At 46.2% G+C, this 25,454-nt stretch overlaps 1 protein-coding gene across 1 annotated transcript in view; it reads left to right on the forward strand.

Moving 5' to 3' along the window:
* The window catches only part of RBM20 (RNA binding motif protein 20), a 189,959-nt gene that overhangs the window by 141,260 nt on the left and 23,245 nt on the right, over positions 1 to 25,454 (forward strand). Inside the window, exons 5-7 of the mRNA XM_068961796.1 lie at positions 639 to 736; positions 12,282 to 12,425; positions 15,698 to 15,829. Of these exons, the coding sequence (XP_068817897.1) occupies positions 639 to 736; positions 12,282 to 12,425; positions 15,698 to 15,829 (374 nt within the window). The remainder of the gene's footprint in view (positions 1 to 638; positions 737 to 12,281; positions 12,426 to 15,697; positions 15,830 to 25,454) is intronic.

Raw genomic sequence — 25,454 nt, forward strand, 5'->3', positions numbered from 1 at the left:
TTATGTTTCTGTTTTCTGGCCGAGAAGCGTGTGGGATGTTAGCTCCTCAACCAGGGCTTGAACCCAAACCCCCCTGCGTTGGAAGGCAAAGCCTTAACAACCGGACTGCCAGGGAACCCCCTCCCTAAGGCTTCTTGTGCCTCATCTTTACTAACCAAGTGTCCCCGATGAGCCCTCCTTGGACATCTGTAAAGCAAACGGATCCCAAGATACTAAGAGGCAGTGGACTTGCTCTCTGGGCTTTTTGATGTTTTCTACATGTTTTAGACCTAAAGCTTTGCTGGTTATCAGCACACTCAGAAGTGTAATCATGCCAATCACTAATCACTATATTAAAAGGGAATTTTCACTTTTTCCCTTCCCGCTTCTGTCCTGATAATGACTTTTGGGGGATAGGGGTTAACCCAGTTATTTATTATTATGTTTGCCTTACAACTTTTAAAAATTTCTTTTAAATGATTTATTTCAAGAAAGAAAAGCTAACTTTAATTATTTTTAAAAAGAACATTTGGCCAAAAAGTCATTTTTATTTTTAAATAGGGGGGGCAATGACTCTTGCACATATCTATAAACAAGGACTTCTGAAGGTCAAGGAAATGACTGGGTTTTCACTCGATTTTGTGTAATTTACCATTTAGATTACACCTCAAATCTTGGAACGTCATACGCGACCATTCCTGCGAGGTCGTTTACTCAGTCGAGTCCCGTATTCCCTTCAGCTTCCCCAGGGACAAATGTGAGTACAGAAGCGTTTTCTCCGTTGTCGCTTGTCACAATCGAAGCATTTTTACCACTTTCTCTGCCTGGGTGTAGAGGTGCAGAGAAGGCTGGGTGAAGCAGGTACAGATGGCGCTTAGTGAAGGGCAGGAAAGCAGAGGTCAACGTTGTCTAATTCAGTCCAGCTGGGGTTGAATCACACAGATTAAAAATCTGACTTAATTTCTTCCATTTGAAAGCACTCAAAGACTTTCTAGCATTCGGTCCTGGTTTAGAAAAAAAGTTTGAGGTGTGTGTGTGTGTGTGTGTGTGTGTGTGTGTGTGTTGTGTGTTTTCTAGCACTTTGACATTTAATGAAGTGGACCGTTTCCTTCAAGTTTCAATTCTGAAACTTGAACAGAAAGAGAAGATGTGCTTGAAAAGTAAGGGCCGGGCGCTCATGGTTATTTTTGGCTCCTTGGGGAAACGGTGACATCTGCATCATGCCTTTTTTAGTCGTGTTTGTGTTCCTTCTTCTCTACAGTGTGCACTTTGGTCCAGAAGCTCTAAGGGCTCATCCCTCTTTTTCCCACCAATTGTGACAACTTGCTTTCCCCACTTGCTTCTCCCACTCCGTGTAGCCTGGTCTCCCAGGAGCTACCCACCTTCCTTTCCTCCCTGGGAAATGCGTGGAAGGGGTTGAGCCACAGAGCCCCCCATAAAGCGAATTTGTTGTTGTTCAGTCGCTAGGTCATGTCTGGCTCTTTGTGACTCTGTGAACTATAATACACCAGCCTCCTCTGTCCTCCAGTGTCTCCCAGAATTTACTCAAATTCATGTCTGTTGAGTCGGTGATGCTATCTAACCACCTCATCCTCTGCGTTTGACCGAACCCTGCTTGAGGGCGAGTGTCTGTGTGGTTTTGCCTGAATCTGTGGCTTTTTTTTTTTTTTTCCAGTTTGTCGTGTGAGCAGCTGCAGGCTCTTTCTTCTCCAGCTCAGGAGAGCCAGTCTCCCCACATGCCATCCTCTCCACGCATCAGGGCATCAGAACAAAGCTTGGGAAGAGCAAGCTGAGATGTTTAGGTTTAGACCCTGGGTGCTGAATGAGTGGGGAGGTGAGGAAGTTCATGATGAGAAGCGAGGCCTGCTTGGACCGCAATTTCTGTTTGTTTGTGTTTCGGGGAGAAGTGCTTCAAGGGGGCGCCCCTGTCTGCAGCCCATGTTTTGGTGAGAGAGAACGTTGTGGTTTCTCTGTGCAGTCTTCAGATGGAAAGCCACGCCTGGTCAGCAGCAGCTTTGGGTCAGTCCCAGGAGAGAGGGTGAATTCAGTGAACCTGTCATTTGTCTTCGAGTCAGACGCTGGATTCCATGACCTCGTGTCCGATGCAAGCGTTGCCAGCTCTGGCCCGGCTCCCACCCCAGGGGCTGTTGCCCACACTGTGGACCATGGAGCCAGCTCTCTGCCCACTCTAAGACCCCAGCACTGAGCAGAAGGGGCTGTGACCCAGATGGGAGAGGCAGGACTAGGGGGCAGGTGGGCCAGGAATCTGGACACAGGAAAGAGAGACTGGGGCAGATGAGCCCTTTATAAAGGGGCGGGGGCTGAGTGGGGCGAGGAGAGAAGGGCAGAACACTTCTGTGTCGGCCTGTGCCTTAGCCACGTCCTCCGGCCCCGACCAGTGAACCGCAGGGCCAGAGCCCAAGTTCAAGTCCCAGGTCTGGAGCCCACTGCTGTGTGGCCTCAGACAAGTCACTGTATTTCTGGGAGACTCCTTTTCCTCAAATGGGGCAAATACTCCCCTGATAATGACTTTTGGAGTTGGGTTTCCATTTTGGCTTGTGAGCCTTCTGATGATGCCACTGACTTCGGAGTATCTTTGTGGCCATTTGAGCACTGTCTTCTGATTCGGTGGTCTGAGTGGTAAGATGGGTGTGAGGCTCAGGGCAGACCAGTGTTGTGCTGCCCTTGTGAAGGTCAGAGACCATGTCGGTGACAAGGATTAGTGAACCGTGCAGCGTGTGAGCAGTAATAATGGCTGGTATTGAGCACAAGTCCATTTAACCTGCTGTGGGGAAACCCGTGCTATGGCCAGATAAACCTGCGCTCTGTCTCCTGGCCGCATGACCAGGGGCTGGTCTCAGGGTCAGCATTCCTTCTGTCTGGGAATCCCTCTAGTCCCGTCTGCTCCCCCTGAGAAGCTGAGAGTTCCCACGGAAGGGCTTTACCCAGGCAGGGGGCAGACACCAGCAATGTGCTGACTCGTGATCATTAGTGAGTACAGCTTCCTCTGGACGCCTAGAGATGGGGCGTTCATCTGGCTTGAGCCTGAGAAGCAACACAAGAAACATTTTGCTTTCTGTGCTGTGGCAGCAAAAAGGTGATGAAAAGTCCAGACATAGTCAGATGATAATCACAATAGCTGTTATTATATGGTGCTCAATACTTTCTTAGCATTTTTGTATGTATTAACTCATTTAATCCCCTAGACAACCCTATGAGGTGAGGAACCGAGGCACAGAGAGACTAAATTCCCTGCCTAAGGTCACCCAGCTGTAAAGGGCAGCTGTGGGATTTGGACTCAGGGGACCTGGCTCTAGAAGCCTCACGTTTAACCGCTAAGCCCTCCTGCTCATCTCTGAGGTCTCGCCATCATGATGATTCTCTCCTTAGTACGTTCTCCCCTGTCCCTCCCCAGCTTCCACTCCACAAGCTGCTTAGCAGGCTCTCAGGCTGTCTTGGGGGTGATGAGGTCTCCTTGGGCCTCAGTCAGCAGCTGCCGTGGAGCAAAAGGTGAAGAGGCCGTCAGACCTGGCAGCCGAATTCTTCGGCACCGTGACAGGGTTTCCCAAGATGAACCCAGACGTTTGGAGGCATTTGTACACGCTCAGTGGAGGCAAAGAGGTGTCATCTGACTGATTTTATCGTTGTTAAGTTGTGAAGTCTCTTTGGTCGCATGAGGTTCCCAAGGATATTTGGGGGACAAGGACAGAGTTTGCTCCAGCTGGTCCAGTGCCGGTTCATCCTGTTGGTCCTCTTGTTGCTGTTTCTGACAAATGCAATCAAATGTAGGTGCGTTTGTTTAGAAAAACCTAAAATCCAAAAATACTGACTTGTGAAGACAAGCCGAGAAATGAGTTGATGAATCCACTACTGAAAAATACTCTGCGAGGCTCCTTTAAGTAGTGCTAGAGTCTCTCAGAGGAATTACTGATTCTTTTTCTGTCTGCAGTTGCTGGTCTCCAAAGATAAGCAGATACACCAAGGGGTGGTTAATCTGTTACCCAAGGGTGCTTTTTTCAGGCTCCGTGAGTGCCTAGAGAGCTCCTTTTGCATATACACTTCTATTGTGTTTCCTGCTTACATAATGTATGCTTTTTGTGAAAACTCAAGCAGAAAAGAAATGTTTAAAGAGGACACTGAAATTCCTCCCACTTTCCCCGCTTCCTACCCCCATAGAGACCCATGAAGGCTTTCGTGCCTTTTCCTCCAGAAGTGTTTTCCAGTTGAGTGCCGGGCTGTTTCTGCCTGATTCCGCTTAACATACATCTTTTCAGAAACACGTTTTGAGTAAAAGCAGGAACCACCAGGACTCGGCCACTGTCACGTCACTATGGTTTGTGGAGCAGAGAACAGTTCTTCCTTCTAAAAAGTGTGTGTTTTAATCACTCAGTCATGTCCAACTCTTTGCGACACCATGGGCTATAGCCCACCAGACTCCACTGTCCATGGAATTCTCCAGGCAAGAACACTGGAGTGGGTAGCCATTCACTTCTTTGAGGAATCTTCCTGACCCAGGCAAAGAACCTGGGTCTCGTGCACTGCCGGCAGATTCTTTACCATTTGAGCCACCAGGGAAGCCCTCTTCCTTCTAAAGCCCCCTGTTTTTAAGCAGGGAACAGCCACACGGGGTTCCATGGCATGACAGAGGCTTCAGGGGGTATCTGAACTGCCACAAAATCTAAAATGACCACACAACCTGTCTACTGGCTGAATTTGCACTTATCTCAATTCGGTAGAAATGCAAGCTTTTCCGTGTTTATTTCTGACAGAGATGGGGCACTGAAGTGACAGTTGTGTGCTTTGCTGAGGGTGGGTGATTTGTGCCTGGCCCTGGCCCCTCCCCTCCAACTCCAGGATCCCTCCAGGGAGAAGGGTGTTCACTTTCACTTAAGCTCCTGCCGTGTGAGGGAGCAGAGGCGCTTTATCCTTGGCTGCCTGAGTCGTCATAAACAGAGTAATCAGGTTTCTGCAAGGGGCCAGAGGGGCCTTCTCAGCCTGTAAATAGTCTTCTTGTGCCTGCCTGAGATGCACTTTGCCTGCTGACTGTCCCCATAAAGTCCCTTTGCAGTTTTCACAGACACCTTAGAGTTTATTTAGTGCTAGTGCCTCAGATGGGGCTTCCTTGGCTGGGGACGACATGCATTGTTTTTATGGTTTCTTTCCCACTAGAACCTTGCTCACCAGAAAGCGCGTGTAAATAAAGAAACTGAGGCACAGGGAAATAGAAATGTTGTGAGAAGCCAGAGGTTTAAGCCATAGGTTGCCCCTCAGATTGCTGGCTGTTTCTAGAACAACTCTCTCCACCCTGGCCTCTTAGGTCCTTGGCTCAGAGCACCCTGGTCTCCTGACCCAGCTAGACCATGAAGAGTAGTAACCGATGTGGCAAATACCCTTCCCCTCCTCCACCATTCCAGCTCTATCCTTGCTCTTGTCCCCTCGGCAAGGCTCACCTTGTGCGTTTTCGAAAAGAGCAAAGAATGAAGATGCAGAAGACTCGCACGAGCCTTTTTTTTTTTTTCTTTTTTGCTTACAAATCTGAATTTTTTTGTTGCTGCAAAAATAGTAAAATGATGTAAATGTTAAACAGTAACAGAAGTATACAAAATAGAAAATCCAACCCTGTAGCGAAAACTAAAGGTAAATGTCTTCAGCTCTCACTGTCTGTCTCTAGCTAGTGTACCTGTGCAAATTTACTTACTCTAAGTGTATACTTGGGGGAAAATCAGATCATGTTGTATTGTCTATAGAGGGACTTGGCTTTTTCACTATCTGCATGGTATATTCAAATCAACCCCACGAGAAATAAACATTTTCTCTGTGTCTGTCCTCAGTTATGTTTAGCACAAACCCAGCAGAGGCCTATAAACTGTGTGCCAGGTGAAATTAGGTCACACCTAGAGGAGATGAGGCTGAAGCAGAGAAAATGGTTTATTGCAGATCGACTCTATACTGTAACTCTTAAAAGCAGATTGAGAGACTTCTCTCACCCTGGGGGCCTCTTGCCCAGAGCCACATTTTTATGACAGCTCTGTGAATTATTGAAACTGGGTCTGTTCTTTGAACTCATCTTCGAAGTCTGTTCCCTCTTGCATCAGAGGGCATTGAAAGGTCTCAGACTCTTCCTACACAAGTCTGCTCACATTTCCACCCATCCATAAAAGATCTGCGAAGAACTGGAGAGGCCTTAGACCCGGTCGCATGAACCATTAGAAGCAGTGTCTGGTTTTGCTTTATTTATTTATGGCTGTGCTAGGTCCTCCTTTCTGTGCACGGGCTTCACTAGCTGCTGTGAGTGGGGGCTGCTCTACTATTATTGTGATGTGCGGGGCTCTTATTGCGGTGGCTTCTCTTGTTGCAGAGCACAGACTTCAGTAGTTGCAGCATTTGGGGCTCAGTGGTTGAGGCTCGTGCGCTCTAGAGCGCAGGCTCGGCGGTTGAGGCTCGTGGACTCTAGAGCGCAGGCTCAGTAGTTGCAGTACATGGGTTTAGTTGCCCTGAGGCATATGGAATCTTCCCCCACCAGGGATCGAACCCATGTCCGCTGTATTGGCAGGTGGATTCTTAAACACTGAACCACCGGGGGAATCCAGAAGCAGCATCCAGTTTTAAATGAGTGGCTCCAACCGATGAAAATGTACCCAGGGCCCTGATTACACATGGGGGCATGCCGTCTCATGCTAGCTTGTGAACTGACTGAAGCATCTCCTGGGCTGGTGATGGATGATTGTCCCCCCAGGTTAGTAATGCAGACTTCAGTTACCACCCAGACACCTTACCTCTCTTAGAGACTTGACCTTGGACCAGAAAGTTTCAAATGCACCTGTCGCCTGTGTGCCTCCCAGGAGAGCATTAGTGGGTGGGATGTTAGCAGAGCCCATCACCACCAGGCTCACGATTCTAAGTCTAGCTGCTGCTCTGCCCCACAGCACATGTTTTTTTTTTTTTTTTTTAATTTTTTTTTCACAGCACATCTTTTAAAATTTACTTTTGTAATTTCAAATTTTAATTTAATTTAGACTTATGGAAAAGTTGCAAGAACGATATAAGAACCCCCATATACCTTTTACTTAGATTCACTACATTTTTACATTTTGGCTGATTTACTTTATCGTTCTTTCTCTGTGCCTCTCTGTCTCTCTGTATCATCTGTCCTTCCATCCATCTGTCCGTCCATCCATCCAATGATCCGTATGCATGTTTCTCCTGAACTATTGGTGTCACTGTACCTCTTCACCCATGACTACATCAGCATGAATTTCCTAAGAGCACAGACGTTCTCTTACATCATCATAGTACAGTTACATTTTTTTCCCCCTGTCAGTAGCATCACGTGTGTGCATAATAAGTTGCTTCAGTCGTGTCCAACTCTTTGCAATCCAATGGACTGTAGCTTGCCAGGCTCCTCTGTCCATGGGATTTCCTAGGCAAGAATCCTAGAGTGGGTTGCCATGCTCTCCTCCAGGAGATCTTCCTGACCCAGGATCGAACCCGCATCTGTCTCTTATGTCTGTTTCATTTGCAGGTAGATTGTTTACCACTAGCGCCACCCGGGAAGCCCAGCACATTCTTGAACTGTCACAGGAAAGAAAGGAATAAGTATTTATTTACAGAAGCTTGCTGACACCAGGCTTTGCATGAAGACACTTTATATAGTAATACATGGTGGCATTTTTGTCCTATGGAGTCAGTTTTTATTTTCCCTGTTTTATAGAGAAGCAAAATCAGCTTGGAGAAGGTCAGTCCCTTGCTCGTGGTCATCACTGGAGAGCAGGAACACTGGAGAGCAGACCCAGGTCTGTCTTGATGCTCCTACTGCCCTGGCCCTAGTGCCTGGAGGTCAGAGGCACACACCTGATGTGTCTGTCCTCAGGGTGGTAGCAGGCCCCTGTGTGTGTGTTTAGTTATCTCAGTGTATGAGCTCAACTCCTCTCGTTCCTTCAAATGGCACAGTCACTCAGGGGGGCAGAAACCTTGGCAAGGTGCTCCCTGCTTGAAGCTTACCTTCAGTTCTGTAAAGAGGAGACCAAGACCAACACAGACAGGACTGTCTGAATGATGACTGTCCTTGTGCATGTGAAACGGTGTGCTGAAATGGCTGATCACACAGAGTAGAAAGACAGGCATTACATTCATTGGGGCAGGGGGTGGAGAGATGCAGTTTTCCTGTGTTTGCCCAGCACAGTTGGGGAAACTTATCATTATCCTGGATCTTAGGGTTTAGCTTGGCAAGGGTTCTGAGACGAGTGGAATTTTAGAACGCTGAGCCACATAAGCATGGCTATTTTACATCTGACTTGAGGCATATAGACTGACTCCCTCATACCAGACACTGGGGAACTCAGGCCCCGAAAGGAAAGCCAGTTTGTCCTTGTCATGCCCCTAATCGGTAGCTGAGCTGGGTCTGAAATCCAGTCAGTCCTCTGTCTTCCAAGTTCAGAGTTTTTTTCTTTTTTTTTTTACTACATCAGAAAGTCTTGCAGTTTTTACAGCCCAGACCCTTTTAAATTATTCACTCCTACCTCAAGCAGCCCCTGTCCTGCATTTTATGTTTGGCAAAGTACTATCTATTTGCCAAAGTACTTATATTAGTGAGTTTAGTGGGTAATTAACTAGTTACCTGTTTTTATTAATTTAAAGCAGATACAGGAGTCACCCTTTCTCATCAGCCTAGAGATCTAATCAAAGGTTTCCTTATTAGTAAAGAAACTCAAAGTATGATTTCAGCTTGGGTTTTTTTAAATGTCAAAAGTAACCATCCCTTCAAAGACCCTTCAGTACTTGGGCTTCTTAGAGAACCCAGGTAGGGAATAAATGTAGAACATTGTGCTTCCTGCTCCAGGGCGCTCAGGGTTGTCTGTGATCCTGGTGAGCAGACTTTAGAAGTACCACCTGGACCATATCCTCCCTTCCTCCCTCATCATTTAGGTCTCCCATGGGACATACGGCAACTAATAGCCATGTTTTATATGCACTGTTTAAGGATGGACTAGATTATACATGTAACCCTATGCCCTTTATGAATCAAATATGGTTTTGAACCTAAGATATTTTAGATCACTCACAGAATGTAGGCTGAACTATCTTAAATTGAATATTTGCAAAAGAGTACAACACATAGAAAATGTTTCTAAGGACTTCCCCGGTGATCCAGTGGTTAAGACTCTGCCTCCCAATGCAAGGGGTACATTCATGAAATGTACTTTTTTAAAATATGTAAATAGGTACTTTATTTTTAAATTTTTTTCAAAATGAGCAACTTTTCATTGAGGTGCAGTTGATTTACAGTGTAGTGTTAGTGTCAGGTGTACAGCAAAGCGATTGTTTTATATATATTATATATATATAATATATAAATATATATAATATATATATATTCTTCTCCAGACTTTTTCTTTTTTCTTTTTACTTTACAATACTGTATTGGTTTTGCCATACATTGACATGAATCTGCCACAGGTGTACATGAGTTCCCAATCCCGAAGCCCCCTCCCACCTCTCTCCCCATATCATCTCTCTGGGTCATCCCAGTGCACCAGCCCCAAGCATTATAGGTTAAGATATTGAATATAGTTCCCTGTGCCATATAGTAGGTTCTTGATTTTTATCTATTGATTTTTAAATTTTTTTTAATAAAAATCTGTTAATCTCAAACTCCTTATTTATCCCTTCACCACTTTCCCCTTTGGTTGTCATAAGTATGTTCTCCATGTCTGTGAGTCTATTTCTGTTTTGTGAATAAGTTCCTTTGTATCATTTGTGTAGATTCCACATATAAGTGATGGGATATTTGTCTTTCTCTGACTTACTTCACTTAGTGTGATAGTCTCTAGGTCCGTCCATGTTGCTGCAATGTACTTTTTAAATTTAAATGAAAACCTTAATTGAGACCCATTTATTTTGGCATCTTTGTAATCTGTCTGCAGCATGACTTCATCTTGTTCTTGGGTGACCTGCAGCAGTGAAGGTGTTTATTTTTCAGAGGCAAGCTCTGCTCTCAGCAGCAGTTGCTGCACTAACCCTCAGATAAAAGCCTCTTGAATTGCTCTTTTAATCTGCAGGAGACAATCGGGGAGGCGCTGGCCCTCATGCCCGGTCACTAGGCAACAGGACAGGCAAGGAGCTGGAGGGGCCCAGAACCTCCCTGCGTGTCTGCCCTGTGGTCTGAGCAAACATGAGCCCGAGCCGACCACAGCAGTCACGTGGACAGAAATGTGCCCAGCTAAGAGAAGCCGGCAGAGCACCCAGCCTCAGCCCTTTTGTTGATGAACTCAGAGGATTGGCAACTTTGCCCAGCCCAAGAGCTCAGCCCTGGGTCGACATCTTGGTGTGGCCCCCTCGCCCTAATGAGAGGCAAAGATCCTGCCTCTTAGCTCTCCTCCCATCAGCCCTGGAGAAGGACACAGTTCTTCTGAGCCAGGCTCACACTCAAAGCCTCCCAGCTTATGGAGAGCTCTTTTTGCACCTTAGGGAGGCGCGCACATGCTCTGGGAGCCACCCGGGCCAGGCACGGAAGACTGTCCCCCTTTGGGAAATGCTTGACCTCTGGACACTGCAGAGAGGGAGGTCTGAAAGAGGCACATGGGTTTCTCCAATTCAGGGCTGAACCATCCAAGGAAATTCTTGACTGACTCTAATTGTCCTCAGCCCAGATGAGAAAAATGAAGACTTTTCTTGGTAGAATTACCCAAGTATTAGACCCTGTTAGGGATGAGACCTCAGACTTCCCCATTGTATTACCATAGCTGAGTAGGACCTACATCAAATGTAATTAGATGTTGAAGTTCACTTTATCACAGAAGATGGTGATTATGCAAATATGGGCTATGCTATTAGTATGGGTTTCGAAAATTGCATCCTTCTCTTCCACTTTAGGTTGGCTTATGGGTACTAATTCTTGAACCTCCTGGAGACTCCAGGCTGATTAAAGTTTGCACAGACCAAACAGACACACTTCCTCCCTCCAAGAGCTGTGATTAGGCCCAGGTCTTTGTTTCTGAACTGTGTTCCTTAGAGGCGCCTTTGGGACTGTTGGATGGAGGGTGGCAGCAGGGTGTTGGACCATAAGGTTTGTCTAAAGCAGCTCCGCTTTAGTTGTTGAATATGTTGGGCTGGTGGGCAAGCTTTTGTTTGAAGAAAGGATTTCAGGGCTAACAAAGTTTTGAAAGCCACTGTCCTAACCCAAAGATTGTTGCTATGAACGTCTCTGTGTATGTATTAGGTTCACCAGTCCTTTCATGTTCTTTTTTTTTAATTGGGTTTTTTAAAAAAATTATAAGTCAAATAATACGAGGTATATAAGAAACAGGTTAAACGTCTCTCCCCTTATCCCTTGCAGTTCTGCTCTTTCAAGATAACCAGCACTGACAGGCTGGTATGCACCCTCCCCTGTGTTTCTCTGTCTGTGCTGATATCCTTTAAAATGGTTCCGTCATGAAAAATTTAAAACATACAAAACAGCAGAAACGAGCGTAGTTAACCCATATGTACTGATCCCCCAGTTCCAATAATTATCAAGATTTTACAACACTTGCTTCATCTTTTTCTCATACATTTTTGGGTTTTTGTTTTGTTTTAGAAGAATAGTGTTATACTACATCTATACTTGGCAACTGTTTTTTACTTGATGTGTCTTAAAAATTTTGTCCTGATCAACTCATATACCACTTCCTCTTCATGGCTGCATAGTTTTCCATCATATGTGTGAACCATCAATCACTCAGTCATTATCCTATTCTTGGACATTCAGGCTGTTTCCAAAAGTTTTGGCAATAAGTTGTAAATTTATTATAATAAGCTAACTGTAATAAAAGTCCTTGTATGTATTTGCATATTGGTGAATATATTTCTGTAGGTAAGATTTCCAAAAGTGGGATTGTAGGATCCTGGGCTATATATTGAGTTGGCCCAAAAGTGTCCATAACATCTTATGGAAAAACTGAAAGGAAATTTTGGGCAAACCCTATATATTTTAAGCTTTATCCAATATTTCCAAAGTATATTCTCAAAAGATTGTCGATATATAACTTCCTACCAGCAATGTATGGATATGCCCATTTCCCAGTCTCTTTATCAAGCCTGGATAGGATTGCTCATTAAAAATGTTATGAACTTCTGTGTAGAGATGGCATAAAATCAATGTTTCATATGTGTCTGCGAATGGATTCTTTTTCTGCATTTATTTTGTAAATTTTAATTTTGCAGTCATTATTTGGGTGGGGGAGATAGCCATTAGGAGCATCTGGGATAGAGGGCAGGAAGGAAATGTCTTTTGAAGACCAACCAAGGGTCTTTGTTCCCGTTAGTTTGCCCAGCGGAAAACAGGCACCGGCCGCGTGGTCCACATCTGCAACCTACCGGAGGGAAGCTGCACAGAGAATGACGTCATTAACCTGGGGCTGCCCTTTGGCAAGGTCACTAATTACATCCTCATGAAGTCGACTAATCAGGTAAGTCTCGGCACATTCACACTGGTAGGTACTGGATGAACCACACACTGGTGGAAGGGAACTATATAATTTTTTTTTTTTTAAAGAAGCTGTTCGTAGCATAAAGGGGTAATGCACAGCTGGCCTCCTGCTGGTGCAGCACCGAGAGTTCCATCATCGGTGGTGGTGTTTCGTTTCCTCTGGTTTCACTTTACCCTTCTTGTGATGGGCCCAGGCCTTTGCAAGTTACCTAGAGGTGAGGATGTGTTTTGGAATAAAGTGTTCCTTAGCATAGAAAAGCTAGATGGTTCCTAAAACAGAAATCCAGGGACTCGAGTCTTTTCACTATATTACCCACCCCCTGAGCTAATGCTGGTCTTTCTCACCTTCTACGTTTCTCATCTCTGATGGCATGTGGATTTTGAGCCAGCCAACAACTGACCGGGAAGCGGTATTTTCACTGATCCTTGGTGTTGACATCCAAGACCCTTGGCTCTCGTAGCAGGAGAGTAGGTGGGAATTAATGGGTGCATGGTGAATCTCAGGAACTAAGAACCCTCAGCCCATGTGGATCGAGTCTTTGGGGGTTCTGTTTGTCTTCATTTCTAAAGTCCGGAGAGGAATTTATACAGAGACTGGTCGGAAGTAAGAACATTTAGTCTTTTATTTCTAATGACTATTTTAACTTCGGGAATCAGAGGAACAGGCACAGGAGAAATTCTTTTCTTAAGTAAGGCACGAACTTTGGAAAATCAAAGCCACCTTGGATCATCAGGGGTCTTCCTGCATCAACTTGGGCTTAGACTACTCGTGTAGGCTCTTCATTCCTCCTTCTCAGAATTCTATTCTGGGCAAATTTCCAAAATTCAGCTTGCAACATAAATGCAGTGAGATTCCCTGGGTTCATTTTATTCCCATGTGACAGGTGAAAGCTAGAGGTGCTAAAATGTTGGTGTGAAGAATGAGGCACTTAGAGTCAGACAGATAGAGCTTATATTGTGGAATCTAAAATATACAACAAACTAGTACGTATAACATGAAAGAAGCAGACTCATAAATATAGAGAAACAACTAGTGGTTACTAATGGGGTGGGGGTAGGGGCACTATAGGTGGACCAGCGGGAGGTACAAACTATTGGGTGTCACATAGGCTCAGGGTGTAGTATATGACACAGAATATGCAGCCAATGTTGTGTCATAACTGTCAATGGAAAGTAATCCTTAAAAAGGGTATAAAAATAAAACATTTAAAAAAGAGGCACTTAGAAAGCTGAGTGGTAGATTTTGAAATAAAACTGTAAAGAACCCTGACTTCTTGGTCTCCCATCCTTCTGCCATGGACTGTGACAGCCACAGAGAAAGGCATGACTGAAATTCAAAAGCAAATGTGAGGGAAGTGGAGGGGATGAGCTTGTTTAGCCCACGCAGTTCAAGGACATGGGAGGTGAGGGCTCGCAGTGAGGGCTCCCTGGTCACAGACCATGTTTCCTTCTCAGCATTGACATTGAGAAGTTGCGTTGATCAGTCAGTGGTCAATTGACCAGTTCGTTGCATCGTGATTATGGTATTAATACAAACCCATCGAATCTAAGATACAATAACAGTGACCAATCTGTCACTGCAGCTCCTGGGGCAAACTGACAGGTCAGTCAAAACAGTCTATGAAGGGAGTTCACTGGTGGCCTAGTGGTTAGGATTCTGGCTTTTACTGGTATGGCCTAGGTTCAATCCCCGATCAGAGATCTGAAATCCTGCAAGCTGCTTAGTGTGGCCAAAAATAAATGTCTATGTAGAAACTCCCTGTATCATCAATTGAATGGAAAAGCCCGTCTCTTTGTAAAGGTTTTTACTAGAATAGTTAAAGAGGAGAAGTACTGTGGAAACATAACTGTTTCCTCTCTCTCCAGCTCACAAAGACATGGCCTTCCTTCAAGCCTCAGAAACCCCCGGTGTTTTTAGAGTATTTCTTTCTTTGCTAAGAAATTGAGAGCTCAGATACCCAGGACTTGTGTCTGTCTCCTGCCATTGGCACCACTGACCAGCAAGTTTTGCAGGGATCAGCCCAAGGTCACTTGTGCAACAGACTCAGTCCCTCCTCTCGGGGAACTGTGGGTTAATGGACCCTCCCAACCCAAGGGGCTCCTGTGGCATGTTGTAGCCACAGATGGACGTTCGTAATTAAGAATAATGTTTGGTAACCATGGAGATCAGGAGAGGGGCCATCTTATAATGAGCTCTTTTGCTAAAGTTAATAAATAGGTCTCTTTGAACAGATGGGATCAAAGAGAGCTCTTTTCCTTGTATTGAAGTTTTTTCCTTTTTATTGAGGTATAAAACACATACTCTAAAATGCACTAATCTTAAGTGTGTGTGAGTGCTTAGTCATTCAGTCGTGTCCGACTCTTCATGACCCCATGGACTGTAGCCTGCTAGGCTCCTTTGTCCATGGGATTCTCCAGGCAAGGATACTGGAGTGGGTGGCCATTCCTTTCTCCAGGGGATCTTCCTGACCCATGGATCGTACCTGGGTCACTTGCTTTGCAGGCAGATTCTTTGGCATCTGAGCCACTGGAGAGGCCCCAGTCTTAAGTGTACAACTCCATTCATTTTTTACATGTGTGTACTCAGTTACTCAGTTGTGTCCAACCCTTGCAATCTGTTAGACTGTAACCCACCAGGCTCCTCTGTCCATGTCCTCTGTCCATTTTTTCAGGCAAGACTACTGGAGTGGGTTGCCATTTCCATCTCCAGTGGATTTTCCCGACCCAGGAATCAAACACATATCTCCTGTGTCTCCTGTATTGCAGGCAGATTCTTTACCGCTGAGCCATCAGAGAAGCCCTTTTACATGTGTTGGTGGTGGTTTAGTCGTTAAGTTGTGTCCGACTCTTGCGACCCCATGGATTGTAGCCTGTCAGGCTCCTCTGTCCACGGGAGTCTCCAGGCATGAACACTGCAATGAGTTGCCATGTCCTCCTCCAGGGGATCTTCCCAACCCAGGGATTAAACCCAACCCTCCTGCATTGCAGGCAGATTCTTTACCATCTGAGCCACCAGGGATTACTGTGCAAATACAGATAGAGAACATTTCCAGAACCCCAGAAGGTTTCCTCATTTCCCTTCCTAATCAGTATCCACCCCCAACCCCAAGGGAAACTCAACTCTGACTTTTACCAGCATCAATTTGTTCTGCCTGTTCTTGAACTTTATATACATGGAGTCACGCCTTGTATGGAATTTCCTTTAAGACCATTCAAGTCAAGTCCAATGTCTATTCCTCCTTTCTTTCCTAGGCCTTTTTAGAGATGGCTTACACAGAGGCTGCCCAGGCCATGGTCCAGTATTACCAAGAAAAATCTGCCATGATCAATGGTGAGAAATTGCTTATTCGGATGTCCAAGAGATACAAGGAATTGCAGCTGAAGGTAAAGCACCCTCTCCTTCTTTCAGTTGTTCAGCAAACATCAGCTGAGTGTCTCCTTGTAAGCCACTGGCCTGAGTGCTGGTGGGAAGGAGACAAAAAGATCCAAAAAGTATCCACTGCCTTTGAGGATATCACATGGGAAGGCAAACCCATTCTAACATGGCAAGAAACGTGCTCACTGAGGTAAGGACAGGACGCAAAGGGGTGCTTGAGACAGGATGGCTACCTACCTGGGACCCAAGAACAATTTTAAGGGAAATCTTAAAAGATAAAGCAAGAGGGAAAGGTGGTTGCTTTTTCAGAGGTTAGAGTTCCGGGCATAAACCTGAATGTAACCTCCTCCTCTACTTAGACAGGTTTTCAGTTACTTTTTCTTCCTCTGTCACCTCTTGATCTTTTATTCTTTCCTCCATCCTCTGTATTTATGCCTTAAGTGAAAGTCGCTCAGCCATGGCCGACTCTTTGCAACCCCATGGACTTTACAGTCCATGGAATTCTCCAGGCCTGAATACTGGTTTCAGTAGCCATTCCCTTCTCCAGGGACTCTTCCCAACCCAGGGATGGAACCCAGGTCTCCCAAATTGCAGGCAGATTCTTTACCAGCTGAGCCACCACGGAAGCCCCCATTTGTGCCTTAAGGCCCATAGTAATTCTTCTAAGCAGCATGTGACTGAACTGGCCATTGTCCAAACTCAGGATTGAACTGAGATCATTCCAGACAGGGCTTTTGTCTTTGTTTTAGCTTGTTCTACCTTTCTTTTTTCCTTTCTTTTTTGTTTTATTGTAAAGTATAACCAAAAAAAATACTGATTTTGTATTGTACAGCTGAAAAAGTAATGATGGTGAACTTCCATAACCCCGTAAAACCACCGCCAAAGTCAAGAAATGGGACACAGACAGCACCCAGAAACTCCCATGAGTCCCTTTTTATATTGACTCTTCTTTCCACTTTCCTGACTCTAATCATTTCCTTGCTTTTCCATTTATTATTTACTTCCTCTCCATGCCTTCCTTAACATTGTAGTTTAGTTTTGCCTATTGTTGCGTTTTTTGTGAATGGAATCATACTGTATTCTTTCATTCAACATTATGCCATCTATGTTGGGTGTATCTATTTTCACTGCTATGCAAATTTCCATTGTATGAGTATAGATTTGTTTATCCATTCCACTGTTGATGGACATTTGGGTTATTTCCAGTTTTAGGGCAGTAGGGACAGAGCTACTGTGAACATTTTCAAACATGTTATTTCAGTGCCCATGTACACGAGTGTACAATTAGGGGAACTATGCACCTAGAATTGCTGGATCACCAGGCATGCTTACCCTCAGCTTTGCTGGATGATAGCATTCCTCTTCGGAGAAGGCAATGGCACCCCACTCCAGTACTCTTGCCTGGAAAATCCCATGGATGGAGGAGCCTGGTAGGCTGCAGTCCATGGGGTCGCTAAGAGTCAGATACGACTGAGCGACTTCACTTTCACTTTTCACTTTCATGCATTGGAGAAGGAAATGGCAACCCACTCCAGTGTTCTTGCCTGGAGAATCCCAGGGACGGGGGAGCCTGGAGGGCTGCCGTCTGTGGGGTCGCACAGAGTCGGACACGACTGAAGTGACTTAGCAGCAGCAGCAGCAGCAGCCGCATTCCTACCAGTAGTGTCTGAGAGTTTTCATCAGCTCCGCTTCTTGCTAATTCTTCGTCTTGTGCAACTTTTTGCCCCTCTGGGGAGGAGTGTGATGGCTTTATTTTTTATTTTCCGTGTTAATTGAAGCTGAGCAATTTTGCATGTGTTTGTTGGTTATTCCACCTAGATCTTCTCTGGTAGGAAATTTTAAAGTCATTTGCCCATGCATTTGTTTTAGATTGTATCTTCCTATTGGTTTGCAGGAGTTCTCTTGACTGGAGCACTGAGTCCATTTGGATTTGTTGTAATTAATGCCATATTTGTGGTTAAATCTAACTTTTTATTTTGTACTTTCTACTGTCTTATTTAATAGGGATTTTCTGGTTCACTTCAGCTCATTCCACATTTACTGAGGGTCCATTTTGCTCAAGACTTGGAGCCCTTAATCAGCCTTCAAGGCTCAAATCAGAACACAAAGAGTTAGCAGCTGGTTCTAGCTAGGACAAGCATTCTGACAAGTCTACATATGTAGATTGGTAATATGTCAACCAGTTGCCAAAGTCCTAATTTTGCTTTGCTTGCATTATTGCTTCTGAAGTTCCTTTGCCAACAATTCAGCTTCAGGCAGAACCTGGGATTCTTTTCCCAGCTCATGAAAGCCTGTTGCTTTTCTCAGACAAGTAAAAGATCCTGCCCTATTCTGTACCCAAAGTTCTTGTTCTCCCTGATTCTGCCCTGGGGGCTAGAATTGAATTTCTGCACTGAATTCCCAGTGGAGCTTTGGTCTCCAAATGAGATGTTGTCATAAGGCTCTAGTTAGGATTAACTGCAGTCCTCTGCTTCTTAAAGTACCAAGGCACCGAGGTCCCTTATCAAGGGAGGTCTTTGGTGGTGCAAAAACTATGGGTTAAATGGGTCAGATGATCAAAGTTTGCATTCAGCTAATGTTCACTGAGTGCTCATTGTGAATGGGAACTGGGCCATGAATATGGTGGCAGCAGGTCTGTAGAGGAGCTCACAGGCTGGTGGGAGGAAGAGCACATAAACAGAACCATCAGCAACCATGTGACCTACAGCAGACTGGAGAGTGGTAGCACCAGCCTAGCCTCTACCCCTTCCTGCTTTGATGACCTTGGACAAATTGCTTAACCTCTGTGAACCTCAGGTTCCAGATCAGTAAAGGACTATATACCTTGTGTTCTTTCGTTTTAAGAATTTTTTTTTTCACACGTGGTCTCCTTGAGTCTCACAATCACCCTCCCCTGTGACGTGTGTAGGGTGGATAATAACAGTAATTAAAATAGTACAACAATAATAATGAGACTATGTGCCTTTAATTGAGTCCTGGGTCAAGTAATGTGCCAAGCACTTTAAGATATTATCTACTGTGATCCTGACATCAGTCCTGTCGGACAGGTATTATTATCAGTTCTACAGACAAGGAAACTGAGCCTCATAGAAGTTTGGTAACTGGCCTGAAATCACAGTTACTGGAAGAGTCATGATTGTATCTTAGGGCTGTTTTGGTTTTGCACTCTGTGTGCGTCTCCTTATTGTGTTTTTATGATCTCCGTTGTCCATGTGAAAAAAAAGAGAAATCAGATAATTTGCTTATAGTCATCCAGTCATTAAGCTGCAGAGATAGTATTCTAACAGAGCTTCTCAAACTTCAGTGTGCATACACATGACTTGTGGATCTTGTTGAAATTTCTGATTCAGTAGGTCTGGGTCAGGGCTGTGATTGTACATTTCTCACATGCTCCCAGGAGACATCAATGTTTCTGGTCCTTGTAGCACACTCTCTCTAAGTGGCCAGAACACATGGATCCTGACCTTTAGCGAGGATTTTGTGCTCCCCAAGTAGTCACACTGCCTCTACGTGAAAGCATCTTAGAGCATGTTTCAATTACATAGTAACGGGTGTATTATGGTCCCCATGTTGACATGAATCAGCTTGGACTTCCTCTGCAAGTCCAAGTCCTTCTTTTATCTCCATTAAAGCATACTGGCTAATATAAATAAAAGAATTTATTGGCTCATGGAACTGAAAAAAACAAGAGTAGCCCTGGGTTGCAGGCATGGCTGGATTCAGGACCCAGGTGCTATCATTCGGACTTGGTTTCTGTTCCCTTGGCCTTGTTGCTGGGGTCTCCCTGGGCTGGGCCTCGACAGCCCCCGGCTCTCTCCTCTAGGTGGTGTGATGGCTTCAGTGAGTCCAGCATCTTTGGCTCCTCAGCCTCCCATTTTCCTTCACCGAGAGAAAGCCAGAGTTTTCCTAGTGGTACCAGGGAAGTCCCTCTGATACATGCGCTTCCCTGAGCCAGTCCTTGTAGCTGTGGTGTGATTGGTCAGACCATGTCACCTGCATCCTGGGAGCAGGCTGGGGACAGGGGATGGTTCCTGGGGAGGCAGACAGCAAGTCATTGTGTCCATATACGTCTCTGGGCCAAAGGGCCACCACGTGGGGCCCCACCCGGGCTTGCAGAGGTCGGGGAGACTTTGATTGGTCTTTCTCCTGTAATTTTACCTTTTGCTCACCAGACAAAGTGGAGGAGGAAGAAGGAGAGATTTTTATTTTAAGGCATTTCTCCTCTCCTCTCAAATATTTCCTCATGTCGGTAATTTTGTCTCACTCTTTGTGGCCGAGATTCTGTTCCTCAGGACATTTGGGACAGAAACTTTCACACAATAGGTGTCCTACAATGTGTGAAATGAGTGAGAAAATCTGAAAGAATGATAAAAAGTGAGTGTTTTTCTTCCTGCAGACCTGCATGAGAAGACTGATTATTCAAACTCCTCTTGCCCAGAGACTCTCACCAGGTAGACTGGGGCGTGACTGAGGCTCCCGGGTGGTTTGGGAACAGTGGGCCTGTTTTCAGAGCCATTGGTCTTGCCAGCCTCCTACGCACAGAGATGGTCTTTGGCCCTGGGAAGCAGTCTTGTGAGTGATCCATGATCTCTTGGTTAAGGAGAATAAATCAGTAAATGATGACTGAGGGTCTTTTCCATGTAAGATGTAGTGCCAAGAGTAACAGTGAACATGCGAGAGGTCCTCACTTGGGGGAAAGTTTGCTATCTCACTGGGCAGAGAAGCTAATCTCATGATTTAAACCTGAGTGCATCCGTTCCAAGTTCCTAGAAGATCAGTGGCAAAAGGCAGTATGACTTGGTTGTGTCAAGAAGGGGAGAGATTCCTGAGTAGAGCCTTGAAGGATGAGGCAACTAAACAGAGAGGGGGCCTCCGGGCAGGAGGTGGGTGAGATGTAGAGTCTGGAAAGCACAGTGATACAGAAATAGTCAGGGATGCTGTAACAGTATGTGGCTCTGACAAGTTCATGGCTCATCTGCAAGGTGTCAGCATCTTCCTAAGGTTCTTGAGACAAATGAAACAGCCCAGGAGGGGTTAGGAGGCACGAAACTCTCTAGCGGCTTCTTTTACGCTGGCCCAGCACTCTGTGGCCTTTATCAGGACAGCACTCTGCCCCGAGGCTCTCAGTGGATGCCAGGTGGGCCTCATTATCTCACCTTTATAGGTGGAGAAGGTGAGTCTCCCACAGGCAACAAGCCATGACCCCAGGTGACCCTGCCAGCTGGCAGCAGGGCTGGGCTGCTCTTCCTGGGTGGAGATTCTCCATCCACGGAGACTCCCTGTGAGATCATACTTCCCTGGGACTGTATGGGGCTTGGAATCTCACTCTTGCTTTAAAGCAGCAAGATGTGTTGACAGAGAGCATTGTAAATGGTCCCCTGGGGGCTGGTTGACAGTGGAAATGGATTCACTGTTGGGGTGTGTGTTGATATACCATCCTGTGCACTTCTGTGTGTGTTTGAAGTATTCTACAATAAAAAGGTACATCCCAACATCATCACACACCTACTCCATCCTCTTCTTTTTCCACTCCGCTGCAGTGATTATGGCTTTCTTTTACCTGCTTCCTTTATACCTTTAACTACACGATAATGAGGCCAGGCCTGAAGAGGAAGGTTGAGAGAGGATTTTCTTAGAGTTGTGAAAAGTTGATTCTGTTATTTGAAAGCCTTTGGCCATTTCTGACTCCTTCTCAGATGGCAGCTGGCAGGATGTTTGGGCCAGAGAGTGCCAATAGTTTGGAATTATCACTTAAAATAGAGGAACTGACCTCCAGTCCTTGGAGCAGGGAGTCATGGTGCCTGTGACCGCCATCTCCAGCGTATAGTATTTGCAGATTGTTGTGGCCTTTCTCTGCAACCCATCCCTCCAACTCTCCAGCCAGTCATCGTGCCATGAAACTCACCGTTCCATGGGGGGCCCAGTGCTGCTGCTGCTGCTGCTAGGTCACTTCAGTCGTGTCCAACTCTGTGCGACCCCATAGATGGCAGCCCACCAGGCTCCCCCATCCCTGGGATTCTCCAAGCAAGAACACTGGAGTGGGCTGCCATTTCCTTCTCCAATGTATGAAAGTGAAAAGTGAAAGTGAAGTCGCTCAGTCGTGTCCGACTCTTGGCGACCCTATGGACTGCAGCCCACCAGGCTCCTCCATCCATGGGATTTTCCAGGCAAGAGGAACTGACCTCCAGTCCTTGGAGCGGGGAGTCACGGTGCCTGTGACCGCCATCTCCAGCATATAGTATTTGCAGGTTTTTGTGGCCTTTCTCTGCAACCCATCCCTCTATCTCTCCAGCCAGTCATCATGCCATGAAACTCATCGTTCCATGAGGGGCCTAGTGCTACAGCTGGTCAACAAGCCCTTCCCTGCTTCACCCACCCATGCCACCTGAATAAAAGCAAATTCAGGGGGCGCTGGGCTGACAGTGGCCTCACAAAGCTGTTCTGTGGTTGAGAAAATAAGGGCAAGGAAATATTTAAGCCCAGAAGAGGCTCTTCTAGCCCCCAGAGAACTCTAGAAGCACCTCTCTGACCCCCAGGGGATTGCATTGGGCCATTGAGGATGTTTTTATCTGTGGTACCTGACTGGCCAGCTCTGCCGCATCATCAGCAAGGCATCCAGAAAGAGGAGGGCCCGAGGGGCTGTTGTCTGTGATGATGGAGGTCAGTAGGGTCCGAGAGCTCCTTGAATGCCTCTGGCTGTGCCACTGGCCTGACCTGCCCCTCCCTGAGGGTCTCAAGCCCACCCCGATGCTGCCCTGGGTAACCTATAGAACCTCAGCTGCTCCCTGACCAGGCCCCTCCTCTTACCCCAGGCTTTTCTGGATCCGGACTAGAGGGACAATCAAGAGGACTTGAGGTTCCAGAAGGCAGAAGAAAGGTGTTGAGGACCCTGGGGACGCTTTTTGCTACAGAAGGTCCCTGATCCAGACCCCTCAGGGAATTTGGATGCTGTGAAAAGTTGCCATGGTACATTTCACCTGGTGTGGGGGCACATTCATTAACCTTGGGCTGTTCCAGCTTGGCAGGGTGAGGACAGATTTGGGCCTGCCTGGTGCCAGCAGATCTTGTCCCACATCCCTGCTCTTGGTCTTGATGGCTCTCACGGGCTTTCCCAGGCTGGCCCACGTGGAGGCAGTGATGCTGCGGGTCTCCTAAGGACCAACCATCCCAGGCTGGCCTCTCCTGTGATGATGCAGGAGGCAGCTTTCACTTTGTGGTCCAAGAAGGGGGCAGGCAGGAAGAAGGCCGCTCAGTGGGTTCAGATCAACCTTCTCATTTTACCAGCAACCCAGGCAGGAGGACAGGTATCTGCAATGGGGTAGAAGGAGGCACCCTGGCAGGAGCCTTCTTCTCCATGCAGGCCCACAGCCCCAGCTCCTTTCCTTGCTTGGCCTTGGGTTGCTGGCTTCTGGTCCAGTCTAAGCAGTTAGTTGCTAGTTGCCTGTGCAGGGGCTGGGTGATCTGGTTACTCATAGGTGACACTTCCATAGGCTTATAGAGGGGCCACCTTTAAAGCTATGGTCAGATGAAAGGGATCATTTGCCAGAACTGCGAGGCCTGCTCTCAGGTGGGTATGCTGACCGGTGCGAGTTCCTGAGCGTGTTATTGAATAGGGATGGTCTGGCTTTTGACCTCCCCCTCCTCCTTCATAGCCACAGTGGTAGCGATCACTGACTTTTCTCTTCTCTCGTGTTTCAAGTTGACAAGCGATCCTTCCCTGACTTGAACATTTTTTTATTATTATTATTAAGAAACTTTCTTTTTTTTAAATTTTACTTTATTTTACAATACTGTATTGGTTTTGCCATACATCAACATGAATCTGCCATGGGTGTACACGTGTTCCCTATCCTGAACCCCCCTCCCACCTCCCTCCTCATACCATCTCTCTGGGTCATCCCAGTGCACCAGCCCCAAGCATCCTGTATCCTGCATCAAACCTAGACTGGCGATTCGTTTCTTATATGATATTATACATGTTTCAATGCCATTTTACCTCCCTTCCCTAAGTCCTAGCTCTGACCTCTCCTCTGAAACCACAGGAGGCTCCTCCTTAACTCTCTCCTCCTTTTATTATTCCTCAGCACAACCCTCAATGGCAGCAGTAACACAGATCAGTGTCTACGCATCCAGCTCATCATGGAGCTCACTTCGTATCTTTGGCCCTGGGTCTCATACCTATAAGATGAGGTGTTTGATGATACCTGACATCCATATAGGCTCTAAGATTTCACATTAATTGTTGGGTTGGCCAAAAAGTTTATTTGCATGTAAACACACTTTTTGGCCAACCCAATATGTAGGAGGGGGAAAAATAAGGATATAAAGAACAGTTAATTACATTTCCTAAGAAAATTCTTTGTCAAAAATTGACATTATAGACTGAGGGCTTTTAAGTCTTTTTTAAACATCAGTATTATAGGGATGGCAGAGGATGAGATGGTTAAATAGCATCTGCAATTCAATGGTCGTGAATTTGAGCAAACTCCAGGAGATAGTGGAGGACGGAGGAGGCTGATGTGATGCAGTCCATGGGGTTGCAAAAAGTTGGACATGACTTAGCAACTGAACAACAACAACAACTTTGGGGATATAAATCACAAAGCATAAATTTACCCTGCTCCATCCATTTTAATTGAATGGACGAATTCTCTGTAGTCTTTCGCAAAATGCTTCCATCCTTCTGTGCCCCTAAATTTCATTTTTAACCATTTATTTTTATTGTTTTCTTATTTGTCCACTCTAGCGTTAGGAAAGGGCTTTGGTTGGGATTTGGGGGCTGGGCTTGGTCCTGTCCTGGCACAGTCACCGTATGGTGACTTCTGGAAGGGTGGAGCCTTGGGTGCTTGTATCCTCAACTGTGAAACCTGGCTTAGCCTGCACTGCCCACCTTGCAGACTTCCATTTAGCACTAAATGACCCACTAGAAGAACCATGCTGTAGTCAGGAGCTGCTTGAAGCTTGGGGGCATGGAAGGGACCTTGGAGTTAAAATGCCGGTTGTCAAGTAGAAGGCAATGGCACTACACTCCAGTACTCTTGCCTGGAGAATCCCATGGGTGGAGGGGCCTGGTAGGCTGCAGTCCATGGGGTCACTAAGAGTCGGACATGACTGAGTGACTTCACTTTCACTTTCCTGCATTGGAGAAGGAAATGGCAACCCACTCCAGTGTTCTTGCCTGGAGAATCCCAGGGACGGGGGAGCCTGGTGGGCTGCCGTCTGTGGGGCCGCACAGAGTCGGATACAACTGAAGCGACTTAGCAGCAGCAGCAGCAGCAGCAGCAGCAGCAGCAGCAGCAGCAGCAGCAGCAGCAGCAACCATCTCTGTAAATGTGTTCCTTAACCCAGCACAACTCCTGAGGTCACCCTAGAGCACAGCGTGGCTGGTGACTGGAGCTGTGCCAGGCAGAACTCTGCCTTGATGTCTCTGGGTCTCAGTTTCCTCAGATGTAAAATGTGGGGGCTGCATTCTCTGATCTTCAAGTCTCTTTCTAAGTTGTAACACCTCTTCCCCTCCCTCCCTCTTTCCTTTTGTTCCTTTCACATATTAGATATTTTCTTTTATTTTGGAGGGAGGTGGGAGGTGGGTAGTAACAAATGCTGCTCTCCTTTGCACCTGGAGAGTGAGCCTCA

The sequence above is a fragment of the Capricornis sumatraensis genome, chromosome 23, assembly GCF_032405125.1.
Source record: "Capricornis sumatraensis isolate serow.1 chromosome 23, serow.2, whole genome shotgun sequence".
In the NCBI taxonomy this organism is placed as follows: domain Eukaryota; kingdom Metazoa; phylum Chordata; class Mammalia; order Artiodactyla; family Bovidae; genus Capricornis; species Capricornis sumatraensis.